The sequence below is a fragment of the Wickerhamomyces ciferrii genome, contig 00090, assembly GCF_000313485.1.
Source record: "Wickerhamomyces ciferrii WGS project CAIF00000000 data, strain NRRL Y-1031 F-60-10, contig 00090, whole genome shotgun sequence".
NCBI lineage: Eukaryota > Fungi > Ascomycota > Saccharomycetes > Phaffomycetales > Wickerhamomycetaceae > Hansenula > Hansenula ciferrii.
Window position 1 is genome coordinate 70,529 of NW_011887650.1, and position 20,108 is coordinate 90,636.

The window sequence follows — 20,108 nt, forward strand, 5'->3', positions numbered from 1 at the left end:
GTGAAGAAGAAGAAGAAGAAGAAGAAGAAGAAGAAGAAGGATTTTAAAGAATTGCATATAGATTTTAAAGAAAGATAGAGAATTAATAATTTTTTAATAAATTGTTAATAAAAGTATACTATAGAGTATACTGCACATATGGTTTTTTATTGATTTTTTATATGTATTATTTATAATGAAATTTAATTTTAATGATAATAAAAGTTTTAGATTATATTAACTTATTTGTAGCTATATTGTAATTTGATTGATACTGATAATAAATGATGGATATAATGTACTACAATTGTCTTCAAAATATACACTGGTCATTTATTTTAAAATTCAATTTTACCATTAAACAAATTTTTTAAAGTTATAATTTTATAAACATAAACTTGAATCCCCAAAATAAACAGATATAAACACTCTGTACATATAATAATGTAAAACCTTTGAGAGCGAAATAATCTATTTAAGTTTCTTTTTTGGACGTAATTGATTAGTGTGACCACATTTTCTCTTACGACAGTTGGTAGCTCTTGGTGGTAATCTAGCATAACATTTACGACAAATAGATTTTTCACAGTTGTATTTTGAAGCTAAAGCTTTTAAAGAAGGTTCAATAATACCACCTCTTAATCTCAAAACCAAATGTAAAGTTGATTCTTTTTGAATGTTGTAATCAGATAAAGTTCTACCATCTTCTAATTGTTTACCAGCAAAGATTAAACGTTGTTGATCAGGTGGAATACCTTCTTTGTCTTGAATTTTTGATTTGACATTGTCAATGGTATCAGAAGATTCAACTTCTAAGGTAATGGTCTTACCAGTTAAAGTTTTAACGAAACTATAATTATATGTTAGTTCTTTTGTTCTTTAGATATATTTGATATTTTAAAGGTCCGAGTTGGTCTTATTGGAAATTTGCTGGAAACTGTTTACTAATAATACTTTGGTGTTTTTTGGTCTTTGATATTTATGAAATACTTTAAATTATAATGAATCAAATCATACTCTTGAGATCTCTATCATTTACTTGTAATGATTCTACTACTTAATACTTCATATTCTTTATTCTATAGTTGTCTTTCCCAATATATCAAAATCTTAACTTTATAATCCTCAACCAATTTTAAAATAAATTAATCCAATGAATAAAACGTGAATCCAATAGTAACATGATAATATAACTGTTCCCAACTGTTTCCTTGATACTCTGACCTTATTATCATGAACTTACATTTGCATTTTGGTGTAATTTACGTTACCGTCTTTAATAACTAGTATTAATTGCAAAGGAATGAAATGATTTTTTAATGGTTTTCACTTTGGTTTTTCCAAAATCTTTGCGTACTCAAATTATTTGTTGCGCGTTACCGAAAAATTTCCCACCGTACTTAACAAACTACTGATTTAGCGCTTTCATACAATCAGACTCTTTCGCGAATTGCTTCATTTTTTGGAGTTTGTGAGTTTTTTAAAGTTTTGGTGAGTATTGTGCGATGTTGGACGTAACAAGTATCTGTGTAGTGGTGTAGGGGTGTTTGATATGAGGGCAGTCACGATCACATGACTGAAGTATGTGTATCACATGATATTATTAGGGCAGTTTATTTTGTGTCAAAAAGTAGTTCTTCTTTTTCTAAGATTATTTAGTGAAAGATAAAAAACATTCAGTCCACCCAGAACATAAGGGAAACTTGACAAATAAACCAAGAGGATTAACTAGCCCTCGAAGATGTTGAAATATACCTTCAGACATGCTATATCTAATCCATATTAGGAATTTGGCTGGTATAGCTTTACTGACCTTCAAGTTAAGTATACAATAATATAGAATAGAATCCAGCGCTATGAGTTTAGGTACAACGATTAGTTGAAACTTGAAAGCAAAAACGTCATTAACTCACGTCTATCTTTGTAATATGTATCAGCCACTTATGGGATAGTGGCTACATCAATGACACATGTATTTAAATCTATTTAGTATTTATCCCATCCAACTAGCTCGAGTTAGATGTTCTACTTTCTTTCTTGACGCGATGCGTGAAGTTCATCCATCTCGGTGCTTTGAATTTCTTTATATAGGCAAAACCAGGAACAATTTAAACATCAAGAACACAGATATGAATAATATTCAAGTACCTAGTACGATATCAACATGGTTTATAGAAGCCACATACCTACCATGTCAGTATAAGCTTCAAGGTTTTGCCAGCTAATAATTTGTATACTATATTAGCGCCTACCCGCGACTTTTACCCGGTGATGATAGAACATCTTTAGCGCTGATTGAAATATTAATTGGTTAGGCTTGATATGGAAGTAAACAAAACAATTAATCAAATTAATTACACAATCACCTTTAACTAAATTTCAAACCTTTAATCTTGGTCAATTTTGGTATCAAAATTAAGATCTGATATAAATTTGTCGTGTTCATTGAAGAATTGCTGCTGTTTTTGAACTACTAATTTATATTTAAATTGTCTTGTTTTGGACAATAGATCAAAATCAATATTGGATCTAAAAGGTTGGGTATCATAAAAAATGAGTGAACCTGATAATCATCAAGGTCAAGTGGATGAAAATCATGATTCTACTGTGCCGTCAACTGATTTCACCGCTGCTCCACAAGAAACTCCACAATCAATTGCAGAAGTAAACATCCCTTCAAATCAAGATGAACAACAAAACTCGAATGTTGTTGAATCACAAACTTTAGAAATCCCACAAGATCAATCAACCCAAGAGCCAAAGTCTCCTGTTAAAGCTTTCGAAGTTGCTAAGGACTCAATTACAGAAGAAGAACAACCAGAGATACAAACTAATCCTGTCAATACAACAACTGTATTACAAGATAAAACAGATACTATAGAAGGTATTGATATCAATGCAATTGCATCATTCTTGGAAGTCGATCAAAATGAGGTCAATCAAGTTGGTCCAATCGTGTTACAGAAACTTCAAGCTCGTGTTACTGAATTTACTGATCTTAAATCTGAAAAATTGGTACTTGAAGTCAATTTAGAGCAATCTACTCATTTAAGTAATAAACGTGTTGAACTTTTCAAAAATCAATTATCAAAAGCTACAAAAGAGGTCAACAGTTTAAGAGAATCTAGTTCAGCATTAGAAGCTTCAAAATTTGAATTAGAAAAGAAATTGACTGAATTGGAAAGTGAATATAAATCATCCACATCTACTTCACAATTGAATCAATCTAAAATTGATGAAATATTAGCTGATAAAAGAAGTACAGTTGAACTCTTAGAAAAGAAAAATAGAGAAATTGAAGATTATAAAAATGAATTAAATCAATTACAAGATTCTAATAGTAATCTTCGTAAAGAGTTGATTGAATTAGAAACTACAAATCAAACCACTGCTTCAAGTCTTACACATTCAAAATTTAAGATTCAATCAAATGAAACTCAAATTGATCTATTAACCAAGAGCAATGATTGGCTGAATAAAGAAATCAAAACTATTAGTGAAGATTTCTCAGAATATAGAAAACAAAAATCACATGAATTATCTACTTTACAATCTGATTATGATAATAAAGTTGCTGAATTTAATAGTCTGAAATCAAGATTTGATAATTTATCTTCAAGATTTGCTGAAACAAATACTAAATTAGATAATGCTCTGGTTGAGGTTAAGAAATTAAACGATGAAAAATCTGTTAGTCAAGAAGAATTTTTCAAAGAAATTTCATTAAAAGATCGTCTTGTTAAATTACTTACAAAATCAAATGATGATGCAAAAGCTAAAGTTACACACCTTGAAGAACTATTAGATAATTCAAAATCTGATGTTGCTAATGAATCTGGTGTTTTGAAAACAGAACTTGAAAAATATCAAAGATTAGTCGAACAAAACGAACTCAAAATTCAACAACTTGAAACAACTATTGATGATTTGACTCGTACAAATGTTTCAAGTGATCCTTCAACTCCAGTTTTAACACCTGCAGCTCAAGCAGCAGCAGCTAAATTTCCAGGTATATCATTAAGTCAATTATATTCTGATTTCTCATTACTGAAGAAACAATTGACACGTGAACGTCGTGCTAAGGAACGTATGCAACACCAAATTGATGCATTTGTAAATGAATTAGAACAAAAGGCACCATTAATTAATGCTACAAAGGAAAGAGTTGAAATTTTAGAAAATGAACTTACAAACTTATCTATTATCTTAGAAAATACTACAAATGAAAAAGAATCAATTGAAAAATCATACACTGAATTAAATAACAAATTACAAGCTTCATCTACACAAATTTCTACTTTGAATAAACAGAGGGTGGATTTAGCTCGTCAAGTACAAAGCTTGCTGGTTCAAGTCTCTATTCGTGGTGATTCTCAAGGTCCTTTAACTCCTGCTGAAAAGGCAGCTTTCAATAGAATTGCCAATGGTGATGAAGTTGTTAACCAAAGTGATACTGATAGATTAATTTCTGAAAGACTGGTTGTTTTCCAAAATGTTGTTGATTTACAAAACAAGAATCAAGAATTATTACGTATTACTAGAGAATTAGGATCAAGATTAGAACAAGAAGAACAAACTTCGAAATCAAGACTGGAAAGTTTAGAAAGCTCAGCTATTAGTGAAGCTAAAGATGCTATCATTACATTACAAGAAGAAATCAAATCTACTGAAACTAAATTAAATTCAGTTACAAGAGAACGTGATATGTTCAGATCAATGCTGTCAAATAAATCAACTCAAAATTATCAAAATATTCTTACAGGTGACTTATCCTCATCAGCTCCAAACAACACAGATGAATCAAGTAAACAACGTTTAGATCAATTAGAAAGAGAATTAAAACTTACTGAAGAACAATTGAAAGCTATCAGAGTTGAATCTGAAACCACAATCAATTTATTAAACAAACAGCTCAATGCATTATCATCAGAAAAATCAGAGCTTGCGATTAATCTTGCAAAGGAGAAATCATCAAACACTTTAGTTGAAGAAAGATATAAATCATTACAAGAAAACATCAAATATTCTAGATCAGAAAATGTCGAATTGCGTAAAAGAAGTGAATTATTACAAGAAAACTTAGCCAAACAAGATCAAAGAACTCAACAAGTTGCTGAAGAATTAATACAAACTAAATCAATGATTGAAAGTTTGAGATCAGAAACTTCCAATTTGAAAGCTGAAAAACAATTGTGGAAGTCCATTGAAAAGAGATTAACCGAAGAAAATATTTCCTTAATTGAAGAAAAATCAAAATTAAATAGCTTATTAGTTAACCTGCAAAGTTTGGAAAGAGAACGTGAATCTAATGCTTCTGAATCCCAAAAACGTTTGGTTGCTCAAACTGAAGCTTTAGAAAAAGAAGTTTCAAACTTGAGACAAAAGATCAATGATGGTGCTAATGAATTGAAAGATGTTTTAACTCGTAAAGAAGCTGATGGTCATGTTTATCAAGAAAAGATTGATGCTTTAAGATCTGAGATTGGTACTGCTAGAGAAGAATTGATAACAAAGAAAGCTGCTTTAGATCAAGTTCAAGCTCAAGTTGAAATTTTAACTTCCAAATTAGCATCGACTGAAACTAGATTAAGAGATTTGCAAAACATCACAAGTTCAGAAACTTCTGAATCAACATTGGTTCAGGAAACTTTACAATTGAGATCTGAATTAGAAGAAGCTAAAGCCAACTTAGAAGAATCAAGTAACAATGTTCTTGAATTTAAAAAGATTGCTAGTGCCGCCGAAGAAGCTTTGAAGAGCATGAATGAAACTTTTGATGATTACAAGACAAATACTGGTAATAAAGTTGCAAAAATAGAAAGTGAAAACAAGACACTCAATGAACAAGTTTCAGTTTTAAATGATCAAATTACATCTTTGAATAGTGAACTAATTCAACAAAAGGGTGCTTCTATCAAAGAATTGGATACTGCTAAAGAAGAACTTGAAACATTACGCTCAAAAGTTACTGATAGCTCTAAATTACAAGAAGAATATGATGCCAAAGTCGCTGTTATTGATAGTTCTTATAGACAACAAGTTGCAATTGCTACTGAGGCCCAACAAAACTATGAAAAAGAATTACAAAAACATGCTGAAGTTGCTAAAGCTGTTTCACTTTTGAGGGATGAATCAAATGGATTGAAAGAAACTATTCAAAAATTAAGTACAGAAGCTAAACAATCAAAAGAAGAATTAGAAAAGTCACGTTCAAGTTGGGAATTACAAAGATCAACATTAGAAGAAGAGTTGACTAATGCTAAAAATAGAGTTGAAGATCTTTCATCACAAAATCATATATTGTACAATCAAATTGAATCATTATCCGCAAAACAATCATCATATGAAGCAAGAGATGTTGAAGACGGGGATTTGAATTTGGATGATCCAAACAATGAGTTAAGGGAATTGATTGGGTTGTTGCGTCGTGAAAAGGAAATCTCAGATGCTCATTTAGAGGTTGCTAATAGGGATTTAAAACGTGTCAGTCAGAAATTAGATTTGGTCACCACTGAACTCGATAGATCAAGATTAGAATTAAACAAATTACAAAGTCGTGATGTTGATGCTGAACGTCTTGCTCAAGATCATCAAAAATTATTGGAAGAAATCAACCAATTGAACCTATTGAGAGAAAGTAATACAACATTGCGTAATGAACTTCATAATAACAGTGCTAGAGTTGTTGTACTTGAAAAGCAACTTTCAGAATCACAAGCAAAACTTGAACCTTTGGAAACAACTATTGTTAAGTTGAATGCTGAAATTACTCAAAAGGGACAAGAATTGAGACTCACAATTGAAGAAAAAGATCGCTGGAAACAAAGATCTCAAGATATTTTGAATAAATATGACCGTGTTGATCCTCAAGAACATGATAGAATAAAGGGAGAAATCAAGACACTCACAGCTAAGAATCAAGAATTGACCAAAGAGCTCGAAGAACAAAAGAAGAATGTTACTGATACAAGTGATAGATTAGATCGTTTGAAAAAAGAAGCTCAAGACAAATTGAAGCGTAGCAGTGCTCATGCCAAATTAGTATCATCTCAACTTCAAGAAGCTCAAAATGAATTAAAGACTTTGAAAGAATCAGGTAATACTGATAATGATAAGTTACAGAACCAAGTTAAAGATCTTGAATCAAAATTGGCTAATGCTTCTACAGCTGATAAATCAAAAGAAGCTGAACAAGAAGCTGAAAAGGCTAAAAAGGAGCTTGAAACTGTACGTGCATCTTTGAATGAAACCAAAGCTGATCTTGAAAAGTCTAGAGAATATGAAAAGAAGTTTAATGAATTATCTGCATTAAAAGTAGAATTGGAAAATAAAGTCAAATCATTAGAAAATGAGATTAAAGTTTTGAAAGAATCTTCAAATAGCACATCATCAAATGAGCCAAACACTGAGCCTTCAGCTGAGCTAAATACTTTACAAGAGCAGCTATCAGCCAAAAATCAAGAAATCGAAGAGGTTAAGAAACAGTTCGAAGCTGAAAAGGAAAAATATAAAACTGAGCTTGCTGCAAAAGCTGTATCATCACCAGCTCCACAAAATACATCTGAAGAAGCTTTGAAAGCACAAGAAGCCAAGTTACGTGCTGAATTTGAAACTGAATCCGCTAAAAAGGTTGAACTTGCTTTGGAAGATCTGAGAAGAAGACTTCGTGAACCAAGTGAAGCTAAGATTAAAGCAGTAATTGAATCAAGATCTGAAAAACTTAAAAAAGAAACTGAAGCCAAATTGAAAGAATCCACCACCAAACTGGAACAAGAATATAAGAAGAAATCTGAAGCTTTAGAGAAAGAATTTAAAGAAAAATTAAGTAAAGCAGGTGCTTCAAACGGCTCGGAATCCCCAGATGTTGCTAAAATCAAAGCAGAATATGACGAAAAAGCTGCAGAGTTGAAAAAAGAGTTAGAAGAAGTCAAAAAGAAGTCATTCAATGAGGGTCGTGAAGCTACTCTGAAGGAGACTGGTATGCGTACCAAATTATTACAAGGTAAAGTTGAGAAACTTACAAAGGAAAAGAAAGAACTGGAAGAAAAATTAAATGCTACCAAGTTACCATCTATTCCAGGAAAACCAAATATCCCACCTAATGTTAATCAGAATCGTGGCAACTCCAAAATACCAGTGAACCCTGGAAAACAACAAGGTAGAGTCTATCCTCACAATGTCCAACAACAACTTAAATCTCAAAATCAACAGCAAGGTCAAAACGCTGGTGGAAAGAATGAAAACTCAACACTAAAACGTCCTGCTGATCAACAACCAACAGCTGCTCCACAAGAAAAGAAAAGTAAAAATGACAATTAATGTCAACCCACAATTAGAATAATTGAATGTATTGATTAATGATAAATGTAAACTTTGTATATTAGAAATATGTATTGTAGTGGTAAATTCGCGCTTAGTATATTTTTTCAGTTTGGTAAGCGCAGGGCTTGGTTAATATTAATGACACTTTTTTTGATCTTTCACTTTCACTTTGAAAGCTGTCAATGCAGTGAAGAGAAGGAAGAATAGTTTGTGATGGAAGATCCTCGTGATATTAAGTCAGATGATGACGAGCTAGCTAAACTAACAGCCGATGAACAAGACTCAGTGGTAGAGAGTTCTGAAGATGAGTGTGAGTATTTATCGCGTATCGCGTTATGTGAAGAAGCTAACCAATATGAATAGCCCTTGAAGAACAGCTCAAGGCCATTGAAAAGCAAAAGCAAGAATTATTGGAGAAACACGAAGCCAAGAGAAGAAAAAGGGAAGCAAAACAGAAACAAGCTGCTATAAATGAGGTTCAAAGATCACCATCTCCTGTGAAATCAATACGATCAAATGACCAACAGCATTCAATCAAACCTAAAAATCTTAATCAAGATCTTCTGAAGGCGAACGATCCCCAATCTAGGAGTGATGCTTCATCAGAAGGAACTACATCATATTTCATCAACTCTTTAAATGAACATCAAAACAAAGTTCAAGATGATAGAGAGGAAGCCAGAAAATTAATGGCCTCAAGAATCTATACATTTGATTCAGATTTGGCATGTGAACCATTCACTGTTGATGAGAAAGAATACTTTTCAGGGAAACAAATATCTAAAAGATACTTAACTCATGATGCATTATCCAGATTTTTGGAAGATAAAAAAGTATTAAGAATACCCAAACTTTTCGCAAAAGTTTGTCCACCTACTTTTGAAGAACCTCGTTATCCAAATTGGATAATTATTGGTGTTCTCAGTAAAAAATCAGTTCCAAAAGGTACAAGTGATAAAAGAAGTAAATTCATGACTTTGACTTTAACTGATTTCAAAATGACTGTTGATATTCACATGTTTGGTGATTCAGTTGAAAAATATATTAAATTAAGAGTTGGTGATATAATAGCGGTCCTAAATCCTCAAATATACATTTGGAAACCTGATCAACAAGGTATTATAAGGTCATTCAGTTTATCAATCAAGCATTCATACGACTGTATAATGGAAATTGCTAGAGCAAGAGATTTTGGTACTTGTCAATCATTGAAAAAAGATGGTAACGTATGTGGTACACCAATTGATATATCGATAGAAGATTGTTGTTCATTTCATAAAGAGTTGAGAATAAGGAAAACAGCTGGTAAACGTATGGAATTGAATGGAAGTTTCAACATGAGATCACCTACTAAAAATGGTAGAAAACAGCAATTTTTAATGGGTGGTATGGATAATAAAGGAAATGTTAAAAATAGTACCATTATTGAAGATAGATATGCACCAAAAGTTGATAGACAATCCAAATCAATGGTTTATTTTAGTAATCCTAATGCAGGTAAGGCATTCTTTGATGATTCATTTCAAAATCCTGATATATTGAAAAATCTTGAAGAAAAGAAAAGAAAACGTCAAGAACAAAAGAAAGAACGTGAATTGAAAGCTAAGATGATGAGACTTGGTGAAAAACCAACTGTTGTTAAGGAATCAATGTCACAAGCCGATAAAGATTTGCTTTTAAAGAAAAAGGCATTGACTGGTACTGCATTCCCCGGTCAAAGTGTTAAGGCAATAGGTTATGATCCAACTTCTAAACCACATGTGAAAGGTATCCTAGGATCAGATGAATTATTTGATAAGAATGATGAAAGTTTGAATGAATTACTATCAATTACATCTAAGAAAACGATCAATCTTGGGTTATCTAAAGAAGAACGTGCTAAAAGAGCAGAACAAAAAGCACAAGCCACCAAGATGTGGAAAAGGTTACAAGAAAAGGAAAGAATCAGAAAAGAAAACATAGGTAAGATAGATTTAGATTCTGGTTCTAATTCATCAGATTCAGATTCAGATTTTGAAGTTAAAACTGATGGTAAAAAAGATGCATACTTAAAGTTCAAACAATCACAAAACAAATGAACAATATTTATATAACCACTTCTATATACTGTTTCTAATACATCAATATGATGTGAATATGAGAACTGAAAAGTTTATTTCTGCTCATGCTAATCCTACCAAATTCAATTTGTAGTTTAAATCATCAGAGCTTAAGAATCTAATTTTAACTTCTTTACCAAGTGCGTTTTTAACTTTAACAGAGATACCATCAGCACATATAACAGAACGCTCTTCATCTTCTTCATTTAATCTCAAAATAATTTCCCTTCCAGGTTGAACTGCTTCATAAATTGTCTTTTCATGATCAACATGAGCACGACCTTTATAAGGTTCATGTAATAATCCGATAAATTCTGGTAATGGAATATCACCAAATTCTAAAACGTGTAATTCACTTTTTTTCAATTGACTGTCTGGTGAAACATTATAATTTTTTTCAAGTCTTGGAACTGCTAATATAGATGAATATTTATGAATAGTTGATTCGGTGAATCTTTTCTCTTGACCGCCTTCAAGTATGACAATATCACAATTATAGTCTAATTTCCCTTTGAACATTTCAGCAGCTGCAATTTTGAAACGCTCAACACCTAGCGGTCTTAATTCTGGAGCTTCAGCTCTATAAACCATTTGTGCATGACAACCCCATGATATCACGATTGAAAATATCACTTTATCAATTGGACGATTGTTCAAATAAGGAGCATAAGAATCTTGAGGAAATTGAGCTTCATATAATGGGAATGATGATTTATCATGACTGAAAATATTTTTGATGGCATCAACTTCTGAAAAAACACCCGCTGAAGACACTAAAGCATTACCAGTTCCTAAAGGTATCAAAATCAAATTAAGATCATGTTTATCAGGGCCTTGTTCTTTAGGTAATCCATTGATCAGTTCAATAATAGAAGTATCACCAGAGATTAGCAATATTGTATGCTCTTTTGTCAAATCTAAAGTTTTAGCAAAATCTGTTATGGAATCTGAAGATGTTGTTTTCAAATATGTATGTTGTATATCTAATTGATCAAAGATTGGTTTAATAACACTTTGATAAATATCTCTATTTTTTCTTCCAATCCCTGAGTTTACAGAATCAATCACCACAATATCGATTCCATTTTTAAAATGTTCAGGTAGGTTATCCTTGTTGATAATTGTGCTTGAACTTTCTTCGCCATTGGGTTTGTTGACTAATTGGAAATTGATATTGGAAACCTCCGTCTTCTGATAGCTTAGAAAATAATGGAAAGTTTCATTTTCTTTTTGAATGGTGAACAATGGGTACTCTTCTCTTTCGTCAGACATTCTCTGGTATAATCTCTTCTCTTAAAGTGGCGTTGGATCTTTGGAATATAATAGTTATTGGTTTTACTTGGATATGTTGCCCACGGAAAGTCTGATCTGGGATTATAACCGCTATCGTATAAAGTTAAATTGAGGTCCTATATATTATGTAATCAGAGGTATTATATCGACGACGTCAAAATTATATCTAGTTAGATCAAAAATTAAACTAGATATAATAATTAGTTATCGATATATGTATCTACATGTACAACAGCTGGTCAAAGGTTCCTGTCAATAAATCCATCCTCTATTAATCCAAAACACATATAATGCAAACAATATTCCATCGTATATCCATATCGTATAAACCCACATAAACTAACCGTAAACTCAAAATCATGCATCTTAATTCAATCTTCACCTATATAAAAACAACTTCTCCAAAACATTACATAGCAAAAACACACCTCATCTCATAAAACTTATGCAACACTAAATCTTCTTCTTTTTCTGATTTCACTCTTCTTTCTGACAATTGGCGAAGAATTAAACAAAATTGTACTAGCATCTCCCAATGCAAGGTTACCATCTTGAACTTCAAAGTCCACAACAAGATCAATTGATCTCTTTCTTGGTGTTGTTGGGGTTCCCGAATATCCACTATACCACTTTTGTACTTCACCATAAATATTGAAAACAAATGAATTGAAATTTCCGCCAAAGTAATTAAATGATGTAGTATTATAAGTGGATCCAAAATAAACCTTACAAACATGTTCCAACTCATTGTTCAAATTTTCAAGGCATGTTGTAGCCCTTTCACCTTTCTTTCTCAATGGAAACAATTCATTATATTGTTGAACAAAATGAACAACATTTGAAATACTAGATTCATTTGGCCAATGTCTTGATTGATAATATTCTGAAGCTTCAGCCGAAGGTGAGGAACCATTGATTTGGTTCAGCAAATTTCCTAATTTGACAAGAGAATCTTTAACATCATTAATCTTTCTATATTTGATTTTTGATCCTGTTGTTTTCAATTGCTCAAGATGCACATGTGATTGATATAAAAGATCTTGAATAACATTATATGGAACTTCAAAAAGTAAAGATTTATCATAGTAATGATCATTTTTATGAAAGCTTTGAAGACATAGTGATGCTGTATAACTTTTAACTAATTGTGGAAACGATAATTCTCTATAATACATAAACTGATCTGCTGCTTTTAAAAAAGTTTCTAAAGACCAAAATGTAGGATCAATCTCATCTAATAATTGTAATGAAGTCTCATTGATATCTAATGATGTACCTAAATTGCTATCTTTAACAAAGATATGGTGTTAGTAAGTGAATAATCATACCATGGCAAAACAAAAACAGAATAAAACTTACTTCTTGGTATCTTCTCGTCTAATTTTGAGAATGGTGAATTATCATTGGAGTATAAATACTGACCAGAAACGCTATTAAACGAGTTGACTTGTTGAGTTGCTTGCATAGTTATTAATCTAATGTAAACCTGTAAATTAGCTATTGAAAAATATGATACTTAGTCTTACCTAATGAGCAAATGAAGCTAATAGTATCAAAAAAATAGTTAGATCTTATAAATAGCTGCAATCCAATTTTAGCTTATCAGTACTATAATCAACCCACGTTAGCTAATTAACTATTGACTTTTCCCTTTTGTATAAATAGCACACTGTTATTTTCAAAACCTTTCAAAAGTAAACCTGTGAATCTGATGATCTCAAATACAGAAATGTTTCCCATGACATATTATTCTCAGAAATTACACAAAATGCATTTTAAAACCACAAACCCCCCTATTTTTTTATCTTTTGATTTTGTTTTAGTTTTGTGACATGTTTTATCTTCTCATACAAAATACGAATACCGAGGGCCGAAACACGTGACTGGAAGCGAGTCGGATCTGGGATGTCAAATTTGAAATAATTTCATTAGATTTTTAGTGTCATTTTTTCTAGGAAATGGCTACAATTTACATATTGAAGTGATATTTTTCAGTACAAAACTACTAGTTTATAAACTCCCAAGATGTCATTTGATCACTCAGTGTAAGTATGAATCTCTTTTCTTTTTCTAATATTGAAGAAAGATCTGAAACTAACTGGTTTAGTGAATTAAAAATACCCTTTGAAACTGCTAAACAATCAAAAATTGCACAAAATACATTACAACCTGATCCTATACTGAGACCTGCTGATATAGATGTCAAATATAGCACTGAAGAAGAAATACTAGTGATCAAGTTTGACGCTGTGAGCGATCGTGTGCTTAGAGTTGCTATAAGTAGTGTGTTGGAATCATTGAAGACTGTTATAGAGACAATTGATGAGTTTGAAGGTAAATTTGATGAATATTTACAATGATCGTAACGATCATGACATGTCAAGGATTATATGGAGCTGATTTAGCTGTACAAAACTATGTGTTTGGATATTATTGTTGAGTTTTGAACATTGCGGCTAATAATAAGTGTGTAACTTCGGACTATGAATTATTAGACTTCGATTCATTCCGATATCTTATAACGTAAATCCAAGAAAGTATTGGATATCAATAACAACTTGTTATATATAATTTCACTCAATAAACACTTCCGAACATGATTATTCTATCTGTAGAGCTTCATTTTTGTGTGAATATCCGTTTAAAATGGTGGCACGATATCGGCGCTGCCACCTGACCCGGGCAAGGCAGATTTTACCGCTCGAAAAAAGGACAGCCAGGATTCATAAAATTATAAAGAGGTATACACCGATCAAATCAATCAACTCCTATCACATCATATACAGAATCATCAAAATCCATTAAAGAAATCAAATCATCTCATTTTAAGTCATCATATTCTGAGGATCAAGATAAGCATATATCACAGTACAGCGCTTAAACTAGAGACAAGATACAAGTATAAATCCACTTCAAAAAAGTCTCAAAACTAGTCATTTATCTCCACCATATTATTCATCACAAGAGATAATTATAAATTCTTTCAATCACCATCAGCACATTTCATCAATTGAATAGCAAGGCTCCAAATAATTTAAAAAAATACTATAGCATTTTATAGATAGGATCATAAATCATTCTTGTTGAGTTTGTCATTCAGTTTCATTTCTCTGTTTCATATCACCCGTTCTCGTTCAATTAAGAATCAGACTCTAAATTATCAACAGCAAACTTGAATAAACAACATATCAACAAAATTTACCTTCAAGAGGGCAAAGAATGAAGTGTGATGTCTAATCAAGATATATGGTATCAGAATACAAGGGCATCAAGTGATCAAGATGTCTCAATGAAAAGTCCCGCTACAATGACAAATAATCAGCAATCAGTCGAACCTCAAAGTGATCCAAAACTCATACCCACACCACCAACAAATCAACAAAAGAGACAAAATTCTAATTCGTTAGGGATGTCTGGAGCTATAAAGAGATCAGTCACCCAGCCAAACTCGCCATCAGTTCTCTTATCAGGACATGCTACTCCAAACATTCAACAACAACATCCCGTGGACTCAAGTCGTGCTACCGCTGGTACTTTAACGCCAGCTTTGACTTCGAATCATCAACCATATAACCAAGGCACTCATCATCTTCATAGTAATCATCAGCATTCAGCATCTAATTTAAGTTATCAGCATCAACCTCAATCAAATTATTATCCACAACAATCACAACCTCAACAACCTTTGAATTTTACTTCTCATCCCCAACAATATCAACCATTAGGACCACCACCTTCTTTCCAGCATCAAGTTCCACAACCTCAACAAGTTCAATATTCTCAACAACAGCAACAACAAATGGCACCTTTTAAAGCAACATTCAATATACCTTCACCAACTGCTCAAGTACCTGCAAAGAATAAGAAATTTAGTACAACTTTTGTTAATAGTACATATCAAAAGTCACGTACACCTGATGTACCAAACTCTCCAAATCTGTCTGTTAATAAACCAAAATTTGATACATCAAGTTATATAAATGATGATCATGCTGATGGTAATGATTTCAATGAAACAAATTCAATGGTCATGTCACAAACCGCTACAAAACAAGCACCATCTGCAACTGCTGCTGCTTCTTTCTTACAACCAAATGATGTTCAACAAGCCACTCCACAACCCCAAGTTCCTTCACTGAATCAAACCTACTATCCACCTGTTCCACAAGATTATCAACAACAACAACAGCAACAACAACAACAGCAGCAACAACAACTGGCTAGATCGATCTTAACAAAAGAAACTAATCCAGACTCACCAGGATCTACAGTTAGTGAAAATTCAACAACAGCACAACCATCTTCAAACACATCACTAGGAACTGTTGGAACTGCTCCAGCTCAAACAAGTAAATTATCTGAAGAAGAACAAGTTTTGATTTTGAAATTGCAAGATACTTATAAAAATATCATCAAATTAGAAAGTGATTTGCAAAGAAAATGTCAAAGTTTAAATTTACCACAAAGACTGGATATGACTGAGTTATGGGATATTTATAATACAAATATTACATTATTGAATTCATATTATGATTTCTTATTATATTCATTGAGCTCTGGCAAATCTGGGAAACAAATCATACAAGTTTACAGAGTTCCAAGAAGATTATGGGTCTATGGTATTGTTACATTTTTGGATGTTTTGAAAAATGTGGTTTCTATATTTATCGAGCATGATATTTGTTCGAGTTTCATAGGTTATTCCTTCAATATTTTAAGTGGATTAACTGAACTTGAAATGGATGGTTGGGTCAGTGAAAAACTAGGTGATCTTTCAAGAATGGCAATTGCACTTTATCCATCTCGTTATATTGATTGGAAATTAAGTTCTGAATATTGGTATACATGTGCTTTGAAAACTCAGTATGGATTTGGTAAGATTTATTACCATATTGCAACAGTCCAACAAGATAACTTAGATGCTTTGGTCAATATTGGTAAGAGTGTTTTCTGTAGAGATACATTTGTTCCAACTCCACAATATATGCGTATGGTTATTGATAATATAAATCAAAGAAATTTCGTTGATTTACCAGTTGTTGATTTTATAAAAGTTCATAAGATTTTATTATCTTCTGAATTCAATAGTGATTTAGAATTGATTAAATTGGTTAGTTATTATTCACAGAATATTGGGGTTGATCATAATAAAGTTGATTTCTTTGTTAGAGATAGTAATTCCACTGTCAATGAAGCTGTAACTACAACAACCTATAATTTAGATAATGATTATGAAAATAAATTGAACTTTTGGTTTCAAAGAGGTTCATCATTTGCATTGGTCAATATTTGTCAAATGGTTGGATTTGGTAACTCTGCAAATCCATTTTCTCATTTATTTGGTCTGGTTGAAGCTTTAAAAGAAAGGAAAGATAGAAAGGCTAAGAAGGACAAACGTAAGAAAAGTTCAACTTCAAAAGATAATTTGTCAGCTATGGAAACTGAAAATGATGACTCAATTACTAGTGCACAATTAAGTGTAAATGACTGGTTTCAAGCAAGTGATTATATCAATAAAAATGCCATAGAATTAGCTATGAGAATGTTTCAAGATTATTTGGATGGTCCAATAATTACATCAACACCACATGTTATTACATACTTATATTTTTTGATTTCTGTTTGTGAAGCATTAAAGACACGACCATCAGCTAGACCATTCTTTGAAGTTGTTTTCAGTTCTATCCTACCAAGAAATTCACTTTTAAATTATTTGAATGATCTATTGAGATACGTTCGCTCAAGTAAACCATCAATTATTGAAAAATTGAATAAATTAAAACCAGAATTTGAATCACATGGTGGATTTATCCAATATTTTAATCAAAATGAAAATTTAATTGAAGCATGGAAATGTTGGGGTACACTTTGGTTTGATAAAATTGAATTTAAAGAAGATTTTTCTGGTTGTAGAGAAGCAGGTATTGAAAGAGATAACTTTTTGGATGTTCCAATTGGTGGAGTCCGTTATGAAAAAGAGTTGAATGATGATAGATTCTTAAGAGTTATATTAATAGCATGTCATATTTCAGATGAATATGATTTTATTGGATTGAAGAGAGATGCTGATTATTTCAAATTTTCTGAGTATACTTATGATCAATCAATTGTGGAAAATCAACTCATCAATGGATCCTTCCATAGTTTCTTGAATGATGCTAGAATTCAAGGATTAACATCAAAACTTTCACCTGAAAAAATTATGACAACTGAATCATCTAGGGAAGATATTTATAGTTGGTTACAAAAAAAAGTTGATTTCAATCTAAATAGTTCAAATGAAGCCACTGTTTCTAGTGCATTATCATACACTGCCGAAGCTGATAATGAAGCAGATTATGAAGAAGATGAAGATGAACGTGAGCAAGCCTTGAATAATAATCTACCTGGCCATGATACAAAATTTCAAGGTAACATTGGATCTGGTATGGATTCATCAATTTGTTATTTCATTTTGGATACAAACATGTGGTTGAAACATTGTGGTATGATTTATAAATCTGTTAGAAGTGGTATTTTCAAGTTATCAGTTCCGTTAGTTGTTTTCCAAGAATTAAGATCTTTAAGACGTTCACCAGATGGGAACGTTTCAGATGCTGCTGTTAGGGCTGTTATTACCTTGAGACAATTAGCCTCAGAAGGATTGGTATCTGCTTTAAGATTGAATGGGACTGAAGCAAATTCACTAAATGATGTTAGAGATTTTGAAAATAATTCAACATGGATGAATACAATTGATGATGCAATTATAAATGCAGCAAGATCATTAGATGTGAATTTAAAAGCATATAATAATAATCCTGAGAAATTAAGTGCCATTATTTCAACATCAATTTCAAATAACGATCAACAACTGTTGAAAGCCAAATCAATGCATTGTACGATTTTGGTTACAGATGATAGAAATATGAGACTGAAGGCAAGAACTAAATTAGTACCAGCTTTTCAAGGTAAATGGTTTTTCCAAACATTGGATAAGTTAGCAGAAGGCAAGTGTAATAATTGAGATAGATAATAGAGAGCAAATACATTAATATAATTAAGCTATCTTCATTAAGTCATAAGCATCATGAATATATAAAATATATATAATAGGGTAATTTCTTTCATAATAAAAGAAAGTAACGTGTTTATAATATGCAATTTGTAGTATTAGTTGGTGTTGTTAATTTTGAATATTTATTAATAATTTCCAATTCTTGTAAACTTTAATACCTATAGGTGTGTTAAATCCTTCAAAGAGTAAGACTTTGGATCCTAATTGTATTTTTTCATTGATTTTAACTGTATCATCAATACTTTGTTTATGGTTCAATAAAAAGACCTTTCTTTCATCACCTACAACTTCATCATCACTGTGTACCTTTTGACATTTAGCAAAAATTAAATGATCATTAAATAATTCAAGATAGTTAATTGAGTATAAATATTCGTCTTTTTCAACTGTGTTAGAAGGATCTAAGATCTTATGTTCAGTGATTTTCATCCAATTGTTCAAGTTTATGAATGGTAACTGTGCTTGATGAACTAAAGAACCTTCTTCTGAATGGGATAAAACTCCTATATTATGAGTGAAATCTGCATTCACAGCGGGTATTGGATCTCTAAATGATTGATCTCTTGATGCAGCTTCCAGGAGTGACTTCAAAGATATTTTTTCAATTGCTTGAGGTGATTGTGTCACTGGTGATTGTATTGTATCAGGTTTTATGGTTGATATTGGAATCTTAGATGGTGTTTGATCTGAAGGTTGGTTATCATTATATATCTGAAATTTCAATTTTGATGGTGTAACTTTTGATATAGGTGTACGATTTATAATCGGGGAATTGGAGTTATCTTGTAATACAAAGTTTTTTCTGAAGAATCCTGGTGATTTAGCAGGTGTGTTAGGTTTAGATTTTGATTTTGAATTTGATTGATCTGATTTTGTTGAGTTATGGAAATTCCTCAGTATTTCTTTATTTATAGGATTCGATTGTGTATTTCTCTTGATATTGAATTCATTTTGACTTTTCGAAAACGGTTGTGGTGACGGTTTGGATCTTTTAGATGGCCTTGATGTTGTGTTTCCATCCATTCTCCATTGTATTCCCTAGTTTTGTGAGTGAAGGGAAACATCATTTAAAGTAGAACTTACTTATCTCATATCTCATATAAACAATAATAATATGGTAACTAGAGTGATTTTTGGTTCTGAAATATACACTTTCGCGAGCCTGCTTCAGCGTAATAATCAGTACCGGTCTTTCTAGAGTAAAATGATTTCAAAAGAGAATGTTCGAGCAAACTCACAAAGTTCGCTTGCAGGAAAAACAGCAGTTAACGATCAAGATGATGAACATCAATTTAATTTTAAGCTGATCTTTTTACCCATTTGCAGGATGAACCATTGAACAGGTGCCAAATTTCAAT

General features: G+C 31.7%; 8 protein-coding genes across 8 annotated transcripts; 4 read left to right on the forward strand and 4 right to left on the reverse strand.

Annotated features, from left to right (window-relative positions):
- Positions 1-450: 450 nt before the first annotated feature.
- RPL40A (ubiquitin-60S ribosomal protein eL40 RPL40A fusion protein) lies at positions 451-1,014 on the reverse strand (the record flags this gene model as incomplete). The annotated part of the gene is made up of 2 exons (XM_011276038.1): positions 451-804; positions 997-1,014. 2 exons carry the CDS (start codon positions 1,012-1,014, stop codon positions 451-453), a joined length of 372 nt encoding a protein of 123 aa, XP_011274340.1.
- A 1,518-nt stretch (positions 1,015-2,532) lies between these two features.
- On the forward strand, positions 2,533-8,298 carry BN7_3373 (uncharacterized protein; the record flags this gene model as incomplete). Its single annotated transcript, XM_011276039.1, has 1 exon — positions 2,533-8,298. The coding sequence occupies one exon, from the start codon at positions 2,533-2,535 to the stop codon at positions 8,296-8,298; it is 5,766 nt and encodes a 1,921-aa protein (XP_011274341.1).
- Positions 8,299-8,514: 216 nt separating this feature from the next.
- On the forward strand, positions 8,515-10,379 carry MCM10 (Mcm10p; the record flags this gene model as incomplete). The annotated part of the gene is made up of 2 exons (XM_011276040.1): positions 8,515-8,589; positions 8,679-10,379. The coding sequence occupies 2 exons, from the start codon at positions 8,515-8,517 to the stop codon at positions 10,377-10,379; spliced, it is 1,776 nt and encodes a 591-aa protein (XP_011274342.1).
- Positions 10,380-10,463: 84 nt separating this feature from the next.
- On the reverse strand, positions 10,464-11,672 carry BN7_3375 (putative lipid kinase; the record flags this gene model as incomplete). The annotated part of the gene is made up of 1 exon (XM_011276041.1): positions 10,464-11,672. One exon carries the CDS (start codon positions 11,670-11,672, stop codon positions 10,464-10,466), a length of 1,209 nt encoding a protein of 402 aa, XP_011274343.1.
- A 464-nt stretch (positions 11,673-12,136) lies between these two features.
- BN7_3376 (uncharacterized protein) lies at positions 12,137-13,158 on the reverse strand (the record flags this gene model as incomplete). The annotated part of the gene is made up of 2 exons (XM_011276042.1): positions 12,137-12,969; positions 13,053-13,158. The coding sequence occupies 2 exons, from the start codon at positions 13,156-13,158 to the stop codon at positions 12,137-12,139; spliced, it is 939 nt and encodes a 312-aa protein (XP_011274344.1).
- A 586-nt stretch (positions 13,159-13,744) lies between these two features.
- Positions 13,745-14,053, forward strand: PCC1 (chromatin DNA-binding EKC/KEOPS complex subunit PCC1; the record flags this gene model as incomplete). Its single annotated transcript, XM_011276043.1, has 1 exon — positions 13,745-14,053. One exon carries the CDS (start codon positions 13,745-13,747, stop codon positions 14,051-14,053), a length of 309 nt encoding a protein of 102 aa, XP_011274345.1.
- An 869-nt stretch (positions 14,054-14,922) lies between these two features.
- On the forward strand, positions 14,923-18,699 carry BN7_3378 (uncharacterized protein; the record flags this gene model as incomplete). The annotated part of the gene is made up of 1 exon (XM_011276044.1): positions 14,923-18,699. One exon carries the CDS (start codon positions 14,923-14,925, stop codon positions 18,697-18,699), a length of 3,777 nt encoding a protein of 1,258 aa, XP_011274346.1.
- A 159-nt stretch (positions 18,700-18,858) lies between these two features.
- Positions 18,859-19,773, reverse strand: BN7_3379 (uncharacterized protein; the record flags this gene model as incomplete). Its single annotated transcript, XM_011276045.1, has 1 exon — positions 18,859-19,773. One exon carries the CDS (start codon positions 19,771-19,773, stop codon positions 18,859-18,861), a length of 915 nt encoding a protein of 304 aa, XP_011274347.1.
- Between the last annotated feature and the right edge of the window lie 335 nt (positions 19,774-20,108).